This window comes from Cottoperca gobio, chromosome 1, assembly GCF_900634415.1.
Source record: "Cottoperca gobio chromosome 1, fCotGob3.1, whole genome shotgun sequence".
Taxonomy (NCBI): Eukaryota; Metazoa; Chordata; class Actinopteri; order Perciformes; family Bovichtidae; genus Cottoperca; species Cottoperca gobio.
In genome coordinates this window covers 2,178,626-2,195,405 of record NC_041355.1, presented here as the reverse complement: position 1 = coordinate 2,195,405, position 16,780 = coordinate 2,178,626, and the positions used below count along the sequence as shown (strand labels likewise).

General features: G+C 39.0%; 1 protein-coding gene across 2 annotated transcripts; it reads left to right on the top strand.

The window, feature by feature from the left end:
• The first annotated feature begins 7,186 nt into the window (after window positions 1–7,186).
• parn (poly(A)-specific ribonuclease (deadenylation nuclease)) lies at window positions 7,187–16,776 on the top strand. Of its 2 annotated transcripts, none has more exons than XM_029460062.1 (26): window positions 7,187–7,269; window positions 7,530–7,607; window positions 7,691–7,770; window positions 7,885–7,952; window positions 8,935–9,016; window positions 9,222–9,282; window positions 9,994–10,159; window positions 10,509–10,571; window positions 10,670–10,708; window positions 10,786–10,828; window positions 10,906–10,983; window positions 11,114–11,170; window positions 11,416–11,493; window positions 11,584–11,627; window positions 11,727–11,769; window positions 12,200–12,275; window positions 12,364–12,474; window positions 12,566–12,635; window positions 12,727–12,782; window positions 13,126–13,212; window positions 13,301–13,375; window positions 13,459–13,633; window positions 13,767–13,894; window positions 14,565–14,631; window positions 14,707–14,849; window positions 15,859–16,776. In XM_029460062.1, exons 1-26 carry the CDS (start codon window positions 7,251–7,253, stop codon window positions 15,903–15,905), a joined length of 2,034 nt encoding a protein of 677 aa, XP_029315922.1. In that variant the 5' UTR covers window positions 7,187–7,250; the 3' UTR covers window positions 15,906–16,776. The 2 variants fall into 2 exon arrangements, with proteins under 2 accessions (XP_029315922.1, XP_029315830.1); XM_029459970.1 differs by having other exon boundaries at window positions 10,903–10,983.
• Window positions 16,777–16,780: the final 4 nt, after the last annotated feature.

Below are 16,780 nucleotides of genomic sequence, written 5' to 3'. Positions count from 1 at the left end.
CCATTTCTGTACACTGGTGATGGAAAAAGGCTGGCACGAATTTCATGAATCTCACCTCTGAAAGTGAGACTTCCTCCTCCTTGTCTCCGCAGCTGAGGTTCACTCCAGCTCTTCCTTTCATCCCAGTAAACCCCTCATCCTCCCACAAGTTCTTTTTAAACAAAGAACCAGACCAGAGAGAGGCAGCCGGCAAAGCTCCTCTCCCTAAATTGCCATCAATTTATTCTTTGTTCTTACTTATCTGTTACACTTCCACAACTCTCAAAAACTTTTATCCTTTTCACAGCCATGTCTCTGTTCCTCTCACATCCCCACCCTCCAATTGTAGAGTGATAAACCACACTTATTCATTCATCTGTTTGGCCTGAAAACAAATCACTTTCTTTTCACTTGAGGACCAGTTAAAACAGAGTGTGTGTGTGTGTGTGTGTGTGCGTGTGTGTGTGCGTGTGTGTGTGTGCGTGTGTGTGTGTGTGTGCGTGTGTGTGTGCGTGTGTGTGTGTGCGTGCGTGTGTGCATGTGTGTGTGTGCGTGTGTGTGTGTGTGAGTGTGTGTGTGATGAAATGGAATAGGACGTGTCAACAGCAGGTTTTTCCTTGTGTGCTGCCACCTAATCTCACGCATGATTAGGAGAGCAATAACACGACTGTCTGAGCAGGTTACAAAAATGTGAGCTCCCCTGTGTGTGTGTGTCTGTGTCTGTGTGTGTGTGTGTCTGTGTGTGTGTGTGTCTGTGTCTGTGTGTGTGTGTCTGTGTCTGTGTGTGTGTGTGTACGCTTTTATGTTGAGAAAATATTTATTGAAGCACTAACTGTGACATTACAATCAGAGTCTTTCTTTCATTTTTTTCACCTGTTCTCCTTCAGTTTTGCGTCCAGTGTCCTTTTTTTGTTTTTGTTCTTCTACACCTGCTGCGCTACAAACCTCCGGCCTTCTGTCCCCTTTGACCTTCATCCAACCTTCCTGATGGCTTCTTTCACTAACATATATTGCTTCTTTGAAATGTCTTTGTCTGCTCTAAAAAAGCTTTATTGCCCACTAGTTGGATCAGTAAACAAACACCACACACACACACACACACACACACACACACACACACACACACACACACACACACACACACACACACACATGAAAACGCTCACTTACTGGACAGATGCTAATGGTTTCCACTCAGCCTGCTTTTACCTTAAATTGCAGCTCCCCTTCTCCCCCTCACCCCACCCCTACTTCCTCTCTATCCCAGCACTCATCCCTCACTCTGACTGAATTTCATTCTTTCATTCACTTCCTGACTCTGCCCAGTCAGTGACTTCCCCGTTGCGCTACTTTCGACTGTAAAAGCTATAATGTACTTTGAAAAAAAACGAGGGAGCAAAGAGCTTTTGCATAGTGAGCTCATACATCCAAATGCAGGTGTGTGTGTGTGTGTGTGTGTGTGTGTGTGTGTGTGTGTGTGTGTGTGTGTGTGTGTGTGTGTGTGTGTGTGTGTCTGTGTGTGTGTGTCTGTGTGTGTGAGTGTGTGTGTGTGTGTGTGAGTGTGTGTGTGTGTGTGAGTGTGTGTGTGTGTATGTGTGTGTGTGTGTGTGTGTCTGTGTGTGTGAGTGTGTGTGTGTGTGTGTGTGTGTGTGTGTGTGTGTGTGTGTGTGTGTGTGTGAAAAGGAAAGAAGGGAGGGACTGTCTAAAAGCAAGATAACAACTCATCTGACATTGTGGAGTATAGCGCCCTCCTGTGGTGGTGTTTCATTTTGATTACAGATGTAAAGCATGTTGCAGATGTTGCAAGTTCAACTTCTTTAATGTCATGTGCACAAGAATTACGGAGAAGCAGTCGTTGGTAATGAAAATCTTGGCTTCCTCTAACAATTCTCATTAAATATGTATTAATGGAGCCATGGAAGGTGACCAGGGGTGCTAACTTGATTGTTTTCCCCCTCTTTTCTTCTTCTTCTTCTTCTTCTTCTTCTTCTTCTTCTTCTTCTTCTTCTTCTTCTTCTTCTTCTTCTTCTTCTTCTTCTTCTTCTTCTTCTTCTTCTTTATATTATTATAATTATTATTATGAATATTAGATATTTTATTATTATACTATATAGTCATTATATATTTATATACATTATTATTATTACATTAGTCTTCCCTGTTTCTTTCTATCAGTTACAATACACACACTAATACACATGTGTGCCCAACATAACGACCCTTAGCAACAACAACAACTGGTTTGCATATTTATAGTAACAATAATATTGTGATCTATGTTTTCTTTTTTCGTTTTCTTTGTTGTTGTTATTTTTACTTCATTTTGTTTTGTTTTATTTCGTCTAAATTCCAGTTTCTTTTTACTCATTTACATTGTTTGTCACTACTAAATCAATAAAAAGGAGAATGTAAGACATACAATAGTTCAGAAGTTAAATATAAAACAAATATACAGTCTAAAATAAATTAGTGACATTTGCATATTTGTACAGTAAACAGGGATTTCAAAGTATTAAACTGAACGTAAACAGGAATGTAGTAATGCATTAAGAGAATAGTAAATATATAGAGGTGTAAAATGCAAAACAATTTGTGTATGAGTGTATAAAGAAGATACAGTTCAAGAAACATAACTTTGCAAACCTAACTTTGGAATATTTGTATTTATTTGTACACTTTAAAGTTACAGGGACAGTGCACATTAATAGACATTTCTGTAAATGTGCCACTTTTGCCATCTTGGCTAATTTGCAGTCCCTTGGCAGGTGTAATGACAGCTATGACATCCAAATTAAAAAGCTTTTTTCCCCCCACTGAAAGCTGTGATTTTGGCACTGCTTAATTGTGTTACAGCAAATCAGAGCAGGCAGCAGGGGAATGCAGGCTCGATAATGATGAGCGATAGGATGTCTGAAGTTAGAATCTGTATTAACAGTATTATTTGATGTTTCTCCAAAGTGTGGATTAAAATTGAATTCAGCTACACAGCGGAAGAAGGAAGTAAAGAAATGTGTAGTAATAAATCTTAAATTGACATATTTGTGTCACAATAACTGCTTATAGCAACAGCTACCACAACTTTAGTGTAGACCAACCTTTTCTGTCATTGAGTAAACTGACGAGCCCTGACTAACGCTGATGATGTATTTTATGGATATTTCATATTAAAGTAACAGAATGATAAACTGTACAATTAACCCCAAAAGTGAATAACTGCAGAAGGTTTGTGTAAAACGAGTGAATAAGTTGAATTTTGAGCAGATTTCCTGTGAATATTACATCAGAGATCAATTTTCTTGTTATTTTCAGGAACTTATTGCTTTTTTTATATTTTTATTTTAACAATCATTGATACTTAATAGGCTTCTTTTCTGACAAATTCAGTGTTTTCTTCTCCCAACACTTCTTTTGTATCCTCTATCTCTTAGGTTGTTTTAAATGCGTACTTCTGTGTATATATAGATATAGAGATATATTCAAAATTATATTCAAGTAAAAGTACAAAAGTATAAGCATCACATACATAAGCTACTAAAAACAAAAGTGCAGCTACTGTGACCTATTTCAGAATAATGTTTATTGTATTATAATTATTGTATTATATTAATTGATAGTGATTGATGATTGTAATATATTAATTGATAATATTTTGTAATAAAAAAGGTTCTGCAATGTAACTGGTAACTAAAACTATCAGATAAAAGTAGTGGAAAAGATGAGTAGCATAAAATGTAAATACACAAGTTAAGTATAAGTATCTAAAATGACTTAAGAACAGTGTACTTGTACTTTAAGTATTTTTTAAGGAGATACAAACTTGCATGACCTGCAACTTTTTAATACTAAACACACACAAAACTGATGTTATTATACTTGGCCCTAAACGCCTTCAAAATGCATTTTCTAAAGACATAGAAGCTCTGGATGGCATTAATTTGGCTTCCAGTTCCACCGTAAGGAATCTCTGCGTTATCTTTGATCAGGTTATGTCCTTTAAAAATAAGACACATCCTGTCTCAGTTACTGGAACTCCTTGTTATCAGACTGCCCAAATATCTCCTTTAAGAGTCGATCTAGAATGCTTTGGCTCGTGTATTGACAAGAACTAGGAAAAGAGATCATATTCCTCCTGTGTTAGCTGCTCTGCACTGGCTGCCGGAAAATCCAGAATAGAATTTAAAACAAAGCCCTTAATGGTCAGGCTCCAGCATATCTTAAAGATCTCATAGTACCTTATAAACCAACTAGAGCATTGCACTCCCAGACTGCAGGGTTACTTGTAGTTCCTAGAGTCTCTAAGAGTACAATGGGAGCCAGAGCCTTCAGCTATCAAGCTCCTCTCCAGTGGAACCAGCTTCCAGTTTGTGTTCGGGAGGCAGACACACTCTCCACATTTAAGAATAGGCTAAAGACTTTCCTCTTTGATAAAGCTTTTAGTAAGGGCTGGCTCAGGTTTGCCTTGATAAAGCCTCTAGTTATGCTGCTATAGGCTTAGACTGCTGGGGGACTTACACCTCTCCCCTCTCTTCTCCCTCTCTATCTGTCTGCATTCATGCCCCTTAAATGCATGTCACTAACTCAGCGTCCGGAGTTTCTGTGTCTCTTATCTGGCAGGTTGCCACTATTAAAGGTTAAGTCTGGATCATGAATCGTGGCTGCGCCTGATGCCCTGGTCCTGCCTGACGCCCACGTTAATATTTTTTTGGAGGCTCAGGGAAGCTGTTTTGACATCATCCTGGATCCATCTTTCTAATATATGATCATTTTTGTCATACGTACTGTCTATGTTGTAACAATACCCTGCAATGGTGCAAGGACAGAGGGTGTCGTATGCTGTACAGTCTGTAAAGCCCCCTGAGACAAATGTGTAATTTGATGTTAGGCTATATAAATAAAGTTTGGTCGATTGATTAAAGGCACAAAATGTTTTCTTTTTTAAAGATTAAAAGTTTCTCACTCTAACTAATTTCACTGCTCAACAAAGAGCAGAAGTAATTTAGAGAAATTGATTTCCTGAGATTGATGGAGTCGAGCGATAGAGAGTGTCTCATCACTCTGACTCACCCACCAGAACAGTGCACAGAAGTCTGATGGAGAAATGAGTGGGAAAACATTTTTAGGGAAATGTTTGCACAGAGATTATAAACTTATATTATATAAAATTATAAAGCCCAGCTGTTTGAGGTGAAAGCATGTGTAACAGACCTTAAAACCACAAGCTGGAGTTGCAGTTTTTCAGCAACACATCACAGATTCTGACGCAGAGGGTGTGGGTTGAAAAACCACAACAGCAGTAAATCTGAAATGACACCTTAAAGGTCATTCAAAAATAAAGGCATCAATTGCGATTCAAGTGCACCCTGTTAAAGTTCAGCACACACACACACTCTCACGTCCACTCATCAACCATATATAATTAAATCTGTTTAATTTGCCTTGTCATTTATCACTTATGTAAGTATTTATCGCCATGATGTGCTCTACTGTAATCTACTTTTTCTATGTATTTATATATCTTTGTTTCCTCCTCCTTCCTTTTTTTTGGTTTTGTTTGTTCTGAGATCTTTTTATAGCATGATATTGAACTTGCCTGCAGATTATTTAATTATATTCTGCTGGTTCTCATCTTGAAATAATAATAATAATAATAATAATAATAATAATAATAATAATAATAATAATAATAATAATAATAATAATAATAATAATAATAATAATAATGATAATAATAATGATAATAATAATAATAATAATCTAGAGAGAGTGTGTAGCCTGTATACATCCAAGCCCACAAGGTAATATAATTTATTATTATTATTATTATTAATAATAATAATAATAATAATAATAATAATAATAATAATAATAATAATAATAAAATACAAACAAACAAAAGCAAGCAGAATGCAGCTTATTTCATATAAAATACTGTCAAAACAAATTCTACAAAATTACACCCCTGGATAAACCATTGGACATAAAAGCTGCTTCCCTTCATTAAAAAAAAAGAAAAACTCCTACTGTCCGTACTTTTAGAAATGTCATCTTTGCACTTCAATGGAGGAGAATATCTCACCCCTACATTCACTGTGAAGACATTTTCTTGTGAAAAATACTTTTTTATGTTCATCTTAGAATACAAACTGTGGATATTAAATACAGAAACTGCACTGCCTCTTAGAAACTCGGTGGCAGCTGTGTCGTCAGCCGGACTTCAGAGACACCACCTTAAATCACATCAGGAACTTCAGTTTATGGATCCAACCACGATCCACAGCAAGAGCTGCAAATTCTGCTTGCAGGCAAGGAAGTAAAAAATAAAAAATTCAGTAATTAAGTACAACGTAGTAACTGAAGACACCAAAAGAGTGTGGTGACATGTAAACGCAATAGACTGGGTGTGCTGTTTCACTTATTGCATTTGAATACCACTGTAACGCAGGTTACGTCTTTGAAAATGAAATGTCAAAAGCAGTTTTCATTTTAAAATTGTTAAAAAATAGCATTTTCATTTTGACTTAAATATTAGTTGCATAAATGGAAAAACCAGGTTACTTTGTTTCTACTACACTTATATTTAAAAAATTTAATTATCTGTAATATGTGCACTGTACTTTTTATTTTTAATATGGTCATATAACACCCAGTATGTGAAAATGAAAATGCAAATTGAATTATTGCATTTAAAATATTACTCAAATAACACATAGCCTACATATATGGAAAATTATAATGCTATAGTGGAATTACATTTTCATTGTAAATGTTAAATTATCATTATAATAAAGTCATTATGAGCTTCGATATACATAGGCTACACATAATATAAAATACAGGTGTATGAAAAGCTCAATGTTTTTCTATTGTTTCATGCATTTAATGTTATTTAATGTTCTGTTAGCTTGGTTAAATGAGAGGTAGTTTTATAAACATGCTTAAATGTAAACGAAAACATCAAGAGAAAGAAAGCTGCTGCGGTAAAACGCACCTCAAAATATTAAAAAAATATTAAATAATCAAATCAAATAACACATCTCTATAACTGTAACTATAGCAGACAACATGTACTATAATACATACGCTGATGTATTTACTATAGGTGATGTCATTTCAAATATTAAATCTAAACATGTCTATTATGATTAAATCACCAACGGTTGTTGTCAACTGGCGGCGGCGGCGCAACCGGAAGTGTTTGTGAAACGGTTAAAAGCCAGTTGACGTAGGATAGCTAACGTTAGCTGTCAGCCGGGTTCAGTCATTGTGCAGGGATGGAGGTGACACGCCAAAGTAAGTAGCCAGCCACATTTTTCTCACTTGATTTTTATCTCGCTATATACATCTTGATAACGCACACAAAAGTAGTGACCTGATAAATATTTCAAACGGACAAAACTCTTTAATTCCTCAGCTTTGTGTGCTGCTAGCTAGCTAGCTAGCTAGGTAGCTGCACGCAAGGCTCCGGGTTATGCGCCCCTCTGCTGGCTAACACGTTTCCCTCACAACGCTGCTCTAGATGTTAAAACACTTTCCCTTTTTTCCCCTCGCAGATTATAAAGACAGTTTAAAGACTGTGTACAGCGCGATAGAGGAGGCTGACTTCCTTGCCATCGATGGAGAGTTTTCAGGTAACTAAGAGTTTTAGCAGAAATTGGAATGGTGAAAGCTGTGAATATAGCCTATGTTATGATATGTTTTTGTTTTTTCTTAGGAATAAGCGATGGTCCTAATGTCAGTGCACTCACCAACGGGCTGGACACACCGGAGGAGAGATACACGAAGCTTAAAAAGGTTAGCAGACTTGATAAGTTATTGCACACGTTTTTACAGCATCCTGCTTTCCCTCCATAGTCAAAGTTTATCTCATGTTATCTCATGTTATCTCATGTTATCTCTGTTCTCCAGCACTCCATGGACTTTCTGCTGTTCCAGTTTGGATTATGTACATTCACGTACGACCAGACAAATTCAAAGTGAGTCACATCTGCTTCACAAATACACAACTTTAATTCTGACATCGACATTTGGGAGAAATTGGAAGCAGAGGCGATTCTAGACTCTGGGTGCCCAAAGCAAAGAAGCCCAAGTGTAATGCACCAATGCATGGTGGAAATGTCTTTTTTTATTTATGTTAAGGAAATCACAAAATTCAGGTGGCAGGTCACAATTCAAGTCTCAACATTTTTGTTTTGTTTCAAATATTTAAAAATCTTCTCATGTATTGTTATCCCTGCTGAGTCGACACGCATGTACACATACTGTTCATCCTCTTTTGTGTCTTGTTTGGGGAAGCAACTTTTTTTTAAATGTGGATGTAGCACCTGTTCATGCCAAGGATGCATTTATTATTATTTTTATCATTTAGAAACCCCTGGACTTTAATGGTGTGTTTCAGAAAACCTTCTGCACATTCAAAACACATGTCACATGTCTGTTTTTTATTATTTTGAGGAAAAAGAAAATTGATAATTTAATTATTTTTTGCGCTACTCTACTGTATAGTGACTTATGGGAGGTTTAAAGGTTTTTATATTGTCCTTGCAAAATGTGCCAATATGGGTGCCCTAAACATGTGCCTGGTTTGCATCTCCTGATGGTGTACCTCCAATTAGAACCACTATCTCCCGGACTATACAGAACTCTAGCAAAGTATCAACGGACCTTATGAGGGGAAACATGGGGTTAATTGCTGCCCCCTAGTTTTACATTTTGTTTTAGAATGTTAATCCAGCCCACTAAGTCTTAATGTTAACCTTTTTATCTACTCAAGTAAAGTGGTTCATACAGAGGTATCCCACTATGCTATGGTTGGGTTTTAGGCGTAAACATTTTACAACTAGATGCAGATAATAGAAGTGATCCAGCTTGCAAGCATGTTGTTGTAATAAACTCTCAGCACGTGGAATGATTTCAGTAACCCTCATTTTTCTACGTCCTGTTTTCCCATCTCTGCAGGTATATCATAAAGCCTTTTAATTTTTATGTATTCCCGAAACCGTTCAACAGGACGTCCCCGGACTTAAAATTCATCTGTCAAGTAAGTCAGCGCTGCTCTTCTGGTTTTTGTGGATTGCTTCAGTGTGAGCCGAGATGAATGAGTTTTAAAAGTGACACAAAGTTAAATAGTAAAAATGATTTGGTTCCTGAAGATGCCTAGTCGGCTCAAAAACAAATAAAAAGATGAAACCCTGTTTGCCTTTTTTGTTTGAATGACAAATATGATTTATTTTTACAACTTTCAGAGTTCCAGTATTGACTTCCTGGCCAGTCAGGGATTTGACTTCAACAAGGTGTTCTGTAATGGTGAGTAAACTGCAGAGTGACGGTTTCTTTTCATTCTATAGTTAATTTATGCCAAGTTCTTCAGTATGTTAAAAAGGATTTTCAGTAAAGAGGGAACATTATAAATTCAGAACTGAAACATTGATATTACCACCGGTGTGTAAAACTTACAAACATTACTCTGCCTCTGGGTTGGGTCGGGTCAAACCGGCCCCGGGCCGCTTGCACTTACTCAGACTTGTGATTGTCTTTTTTTCACTAACTTTTCCCCCCAGACTTCCTGAATGGCTGCCCACAAACTGGCAATTCAGTATTATTTTTTGGGTAGTCTTTGTAGAAGCCAAGGTGACTTTACGCAAAAAACACGGTCGCTTTGATCCTGCAGCAAAACTAAAAGTTGGGGATAGTTCAACATTTAGTGGTGAATCACAAAAAAGAGTAACCATTGCAGATGTCTGTGTTTTCAGAGTCTGCCAGTCAGTGTTTAGGGAAGCCTGCAAAAACTAATTGTTAATCACTTTTATTTACAAATCTTTTAATTTCCCAATGCTGGTAAAGTTCTTGTGTTTTTTGTTTTTAATGCAAGAAAACAATCTTTCAATTTATTCTCAACAAATTGCTTTCTCATCTTCCAGTAGTCTTTGAAGTTGTCTAGGGCCAGTGACTGTGTAGAGCCATCCAAGAGCTTCAGGTCACTAGACGGACATAACATTGAGACTTTTCCGTTTAAAGGAATCCCATACCTAAACCAAGAAGAGGAAGCCCAGCTGAGGGAGCAGACGGAGGAGAGGAGAAATCAACATGCCAATGGTATAGGGACGCAGTCCTTCATCTCCCCGTCCTCCAAAGGCCCCGCACACGTACCTCAGGAACACAAAGAATACATCAACAGGGTGATGTAAGTGTTACTGTACATATGGAGTACTTGTTTGTGTAAAACGTGTACACTGAAGTCAGAATGGGGTTCTTGTTTCACACAATGTCATGAAGAGCAATGGGTGCAGACAGGGTTTTGGATTTGGATTGCATGGTGGTAGTTGCTTCTTTCATGCTGAGGTGGCTTACCCCCCCGGTTACCTTTCCTTGGGGGTCTATTGGGCACGAGCAAATGGAAGGAGACCCCACCATTGACTCACAGGCCAAATGCCGCGGCACAATAGGCCACGACATTTGTCTCTTGCACCAGGGACACTGCGGCGAGCATGAACCTAGCTAGTTCTTGATCATGTCTACTGTTTTCCCCGCAGAGGGAAGGTTGAGGCTCTCTTCACTGACTCCGTAAAGACTTTGGACTTGGAGCCATGCACTGGGTAATATTAACTCTTCCTTCCAAAATACCACACCTACACTGAATTTATCATGTACATTTTGTATTGTCTTACCAGCTGTACTTGTATTTCCTCATCAGGTTTCAGAGAAAGCTGATATACCAGACGCTGAACTGGAAGTGAGTGTCCCTCAGCACTATCTGCTACTATAGTTTTTGTGTTTGCTTGAAGATTAACATTTGTCTTGTTTTCACAGGTTTCCTAAGGGACTTCATGTGGAAACTGTGGAAACAGAAAAGGTAAGAACATGTTTTATTTAAACTCATTGTGGCCCTTTTTTGTATAGAAAATGTAAAACATTTATTGTGTGCAGAAGGAGCGATACATCCAGGTCAGCAAAGTAGACGATGAGGAGAGGAAGAGGAGGGAACAGCAGAAACAGGAGAGAGAGCAGGTGAGCTTTGGGTTCAAGATGGACATGGAAGTAAAACGTTGTCTTAATTGTGAGGCATGTTGGAAAACATTGCACATGCACTAGTTTCTGATCCTAATATTTTAGCCACACGCACTCTACCCCCAAACAGGAGGAGCTAAATGATGCCGTTGGCTTCTCCAGGGTCATCCATGCCATCTCTAAATCTGTGAGTCAACACCAACTTCTTTGCCGTTGAGCCGTAAAGTTTGAATTTCTCTGATTCTTAAAAAAAAAATGCATTTTACATTGACTATTTTAAGAGTTGGAATACACTACTCGTGTTTCATTGCATCTTTACTGGACATTTTAGCACGAACATGGAATCTTTCTGTCGCTAAGTCCAAGTTATGTATTTATCTTTTGTTTTGGAAAATGTAACGTGTACCTTCAACCCATTTATTCGACACACAGGGTAAACTAGTGGTTGGCCACAACATGCTGTTGGATGTGATGCACACCATCCACCAGTTCTACTGCCCTCTGCCAGAGGTGAAACACTTGTATCATACGGGGAGCCTTTTTATACCAGTTTATTGCAAAGCAATGTTTCTGAATTTGTGCCAATGCTCTTTCCTTCAGGATCTTCAAGACTTTAAAGAGGTCACAATGTGTGTCTTCCCAAGGTAATCTTCATCTGCTTTGCAAAATTAGTTTACTCGTCTTCACAACAGATGCGTTTGTCTTTTTTTGTTTACATTATTGGTTATTTATCCACTTTGCAGACTTCTGGACACAAAGTTGATGGCTTCCACTCAGCCTTTTAAGGTAAATGCTCTTTTACACACGCTGATTATTTAGTTTCATGTTTCTTATTCATGCGAGACTTTTTCGTCACAAGATAATGACGTGTTTTGATATGTGCAATTTAATAAAAATGTAGATTACCAGGGCCACCCATTTTTTGTTTTTGGTGATTTGAGGAAGGTGTTATAAAGAATACACTTTAAATCACTCCATGTTAACTGGACATTATCAAAGTTCACGCACGTTAGGTACTCGGCCCTTTCTAGATTGAAACTAGTTGGGGCCTTTTCACAAGATGACTCTAAAAGCAGAGTCTTTGCTCAAGTTGCATCACGTGTCGGAGCACCAAGCAAACAAGTAGCCTCAAAGTACCTCCACATTTTATTCAAGGTTGGATCTTTTTTTTTTTTTATGTATAAAAGTGACAAAGTTTTTTACTTTTCCTTTTCAGGAGCTGATCACGAACACGTCTCTGGCAGAGTTGGAGAAACGGGTGAAAGAGGGCCCCTTCAAGTCGCCACAAGTTGGTGAGTAAACACACAAACGTTTGGCCGAAACACTCACCCTGCAACAACTTGCAACACTGTTCTCTTTTTTTTTTTTACCGTTTGTCAGAAACTGCGGCGGGGTTCCACAGTTATAACACAGCCCAGGAACAGCTCCACGAGGCTGGGTACGACGCCTACATCACTGGCCTCTGTTTCATCTCAATGGCCAACTACCTGGGTAACTCGCACAATCTCACCGATCTTGATTGCAAAAAACAAAACAAAGTCTAGATGCATGTTTGACGTGGTCTGCTCGACTCTCTTTACAGGCTCTTTTCTGACTCCCCCCAAACCGTACATCTCTGCTCGCTCCAAACTTATTGATCCTTTCTTCAACAAGTAAGATATGCACTTAGATTTACTGTATTTGCTGCGTGTTTTCATGAACTCTAAAAATGTTGTTTTATAATGCTTCTTCTTTCTTTTCAAGGCTTTTCCTGATGAGGATAATCGATATTCCCTACCTCAACCTCACGGGACCAGATTGTAAGATAATGTAGCACCTCAGGCCTTTATGTCCGGATTGTCTTATTGACTACATGAATGGTCATTTAGCCAACTTTGAATGTACTTTGTGAAGAACACTAGTAGCACTGTTTTTTACGAGAGGGTTTTTGTTTGTATTGTGGACACATGATGCATGTTCCTGCTGCCAGATTGGTGGGGGTAATGTTGAAGGAAACATTACTAAAGCAGGGATGAAGTGAAAGTGTTATAAGGAAGGAAATACGTTCATACCAGGGCTTTAAACTTGTTAACGTCTCATCTTTTGATTCATCTTAAATCAGAACTATCCTCACTCCCCCTTCCTCCTTTCTCCTTCCTACAGTGCAACCTAAAAGGGACCATGTCCTGTATGTCACCTTCCCAAAAGAATGGAAGACTAGTGACCTCTACCAGCTCTTTAGTGCCTTTGGTAAGATGTGATTTTCCCTGATATTTCTGCACGTACACGGTATGACCCATTGTTTATTACTCACTTTCTCCTTCAATGATCCCCTCAGGAAACATCCAGGTTTCCTGGATAGACGACATGTCAGCATTTGTGTCCCTAAGTCAGACGGACCAGGTACAGATAGGTAAGTTTAACGCCCCCAGCTGAATACGCACCAGACTGACAGACGTCGATGCACTCTGTTAACGTCTTTGTCTCGTCACGCAGCGATGAACACCAGCCGCTATGCAGAGAGTTACAGGATCCAGACTTATGCAGAGTACATCAAGGGGAGGCTGCAGGACAAGGACAAGGTCGATCACACACCCAAAAGTTGGGGAGAGGACGGCTGGATGAAGCCTTCTTTCACCCCCGCTACGTCTGCTGGTTTTGGATATCCGAGGTACACCAGTTCTGATATACGCTGCATTTTCAACATAACATTCAGTGCCTTAACCCCCTGCCTTGGGTTTCTGCACGTATGCAGTTTCTATTTATATTGATGCATGTGTGGATTTTCTTTCTCATTGTTGTAGGGGTTTGAGGAAACGCAGCATCAGTCCCGTTCAGGGAGAGCTGGGGGCCGGAGAGCCTCCAATTACAGACGGCTGGAGTAACTACTCGTACCCGGATAGCACAGGCAGCAAGAAGATGAAAACTGATGGTGTGTAAACGCATGCAGAAGTACTTTCCTGCTGCCGTGTGATAACATTAGGCAGGCCCTGAGGGAGAGGGCCGGCTGTGAATAATCATCACAACCGATGAGATTAACGAAATCAAAGAAGGCCGTGTCATTTATTTAACATCAGAGTTATTGTATTTTTGGCCACCTGCTGCAGAAAGGATACAGGCATGATGGACAACCGTTTCCTTTCAACATTGTTTCTGGATAGTTTTGAATTTAATTTCAATTGAGGAAGCAAATTCTAAAACTAAATTAAGTCTATGCATGTAAGACATTATTCATTTTGCAACATTAAATACAAGTAAAAAGCCTGTTCACAGGGATCCCACTGGTCTTTGAAGGTTTGTGATTTTGTGGATAAAAAGCCAAGGCCTTGAAAGTGCTTACATTTATATATTTTGTACAAGAATAGAAATGAAAGTTATTTGTTTTACTTTAACCTTGTAAAACGGGCTACGTTCCACTGTCTGCATGCGTCTCCGCCAACAGAAAGTATAACAATAATTCACCTTGATCCGTGTCTCAAACTATGCCGTGTTGAGTCCTTGACTATAAGGAAATTGCGACTGAAAATGGGATGTTAAGGTGTGTGTGCGCGCTGTATATCAGACTTCGGTTGTCATGCACTGGTTGTCATTGTGTGTCCTAGACAAAAGTGGACAGGCCAATGCAGAAGCGATCGAGAGCAAGACCTCAGAAGGATGGCTAAAGACGGCGTAAGTAAAATGAAGATGATCATTTAAGTTTTTGGTTGCTGTGATTAAAGTCTTAACGATTGCTGCGCCCTGCAGAGATGCATCAGATTCGGCGGGGTCGAGTCCCATCCCTGATGAGGACAGTCCTGAAGGCAACGACACAGAGGGGACGATCACCTGGCAACAAGCCCCGACAGTCCAAGGGAGGAAAGGTCAAAAGAACAAGAAAAAGTCTAAAGGTGCGTTTGTCAGTGTGAGGGCTTGTTAACGTCAACAAGAGGGTTGATGTCAAGAAATCATTGGGTGGAAAAACAACCCTCAAAACTTCAGATCTTGCTTCATAATCATCATATTTAGACGTTTTCTTCAGGATCAAAAGTAATCCAAGCTTACAGATGACTCGCTTGCATCACCCAAGGCATGAAGGGAACTGTAGTGTCAAAACTCAGAACATGTTTTCCCAGAAGGAAATGAGAGGCAAAACTAAAGTGGTTTTAAATTCATGAAGAATAATTTTATATGCATCTCAGCCCCGCCACCAATCCATCAAACTACTGCCATCAGGTCGACACTACAAAGTCCCACCAGCCTGGAAAACACTTCTACAAAATATATATTTCCTATTTGATCAGCACCCTAAACAAGAATAAAATTGTCAGCAGGTCAGGCCTATGTTTAATTTATCAACTGTAGTAACTGTTTTAGTCTTTATGTTTTTGCTTGACGTTGAGCCCTGTTGTTTTGACAGACCATGTATCCTCTTATATGGCAACCTACATTGCCATGTATACAAAGCAACTTAAAAAGTGGTGATATGTCAGCGTTGTGTTCACAACTTATTTTCTGCTGCCTCCAAGAAAACTCAGTTTCTGCCGGTTTAATCTTGTTTCATTAAAAACAATTAAGACATTTGTTTTAGAGTAGTGAAGTTCAGCATGCTGCATCAGCGTGGCTCTTGTATAGATGTGACTCTTGTCTATGCATTGGTATAAAGTACAGATGTTTGAAATTGTGCAGAATGTTAAACACTTTTTATAAATGCTGTCGTAGAACATGTAATGGTAACGTGGACTAGTGGAATGATGTAACCCAACTTACAAATAACTGTTTTCTACATGTGACTGAAACAAAGGGAATAAACTGAGCTGAAGGTTTAACTGTACCAACTGTTAAGACTTCAGGATTAACAAATGAAGATACTGAAGCTGCGGTTCTTCTCATCCTTCCCTGTCTCTCTCTCTCGTACAGAGACTGAATCTACAACGTCGCTGTTTGAAGTCCCAGAAGTCTGGTAGCGAGACGTGAGGAGTGGAGAGGCCGATGTCCCACGATGAGCTCCTGCTCAGAGTCTCTTCCTCAGCACTTGGGGGGGCGCTCTGCTGTACATCGATGAGTGGCGCGCGCCCTAAATTAATCTTTTCATTCAACAGCTGTGAATCCCGTGTCCAACGCTACCAGCCGAGCTTCTTGACTGAACAAAGAACACAAGCCATAACGACAGCTGCCATATTTTGATCTAATGTCAGAGGAGCGGGAAACTCTTCTGGGTAAACGCACACATTCTTCACTATAATCTTAAAGTCTGAACTCCAGAAATGTTCATTTATTCTGTGTCGAGGCTTGACTCTGCCACCTCAGCTGTGCTGTCACTATGAAATCCTTCATTTTTAAAGACGCTCACCTCCCATCAGTCTTATATTTTGTGTGTGTGCATGTGAGGGGGATGTACACTTTCTGCAGTCTTTGTTACCCTCTGACTCCGTTTCATACATCGGGAGATAAAATGCCACCGACAGGTTCTGTAGTTTACAATGTCTGGGCTATTTAGTATTTTAATGCAGTCAATTATATTCTTTTTCTGTTTTAAAAGGTTCTGTCATCTTCCCCAGTTTTATGAACATGTATAAGCTTATCAATGACAATGTGATTATTATTGGTGGCACTTTGATCCTTCATGAGAGGTGCTTTGGTTCCTTTTTGTACAGAATTGTTGTCCTTTACCCTTTTTTTGTGTTCAATGTTTTGTAACTGTCGACCTGCAACAATGTCAAAGTATGTTCTGGTGTAAACGTTAAGAAGACGTATACCTTTTTGTATAACAAAGTTTAAAAAAATACTTAAAATATTTCCTTGGAAAGGGAAAAAATTAAAGACTGTTTCTTAGTATCTC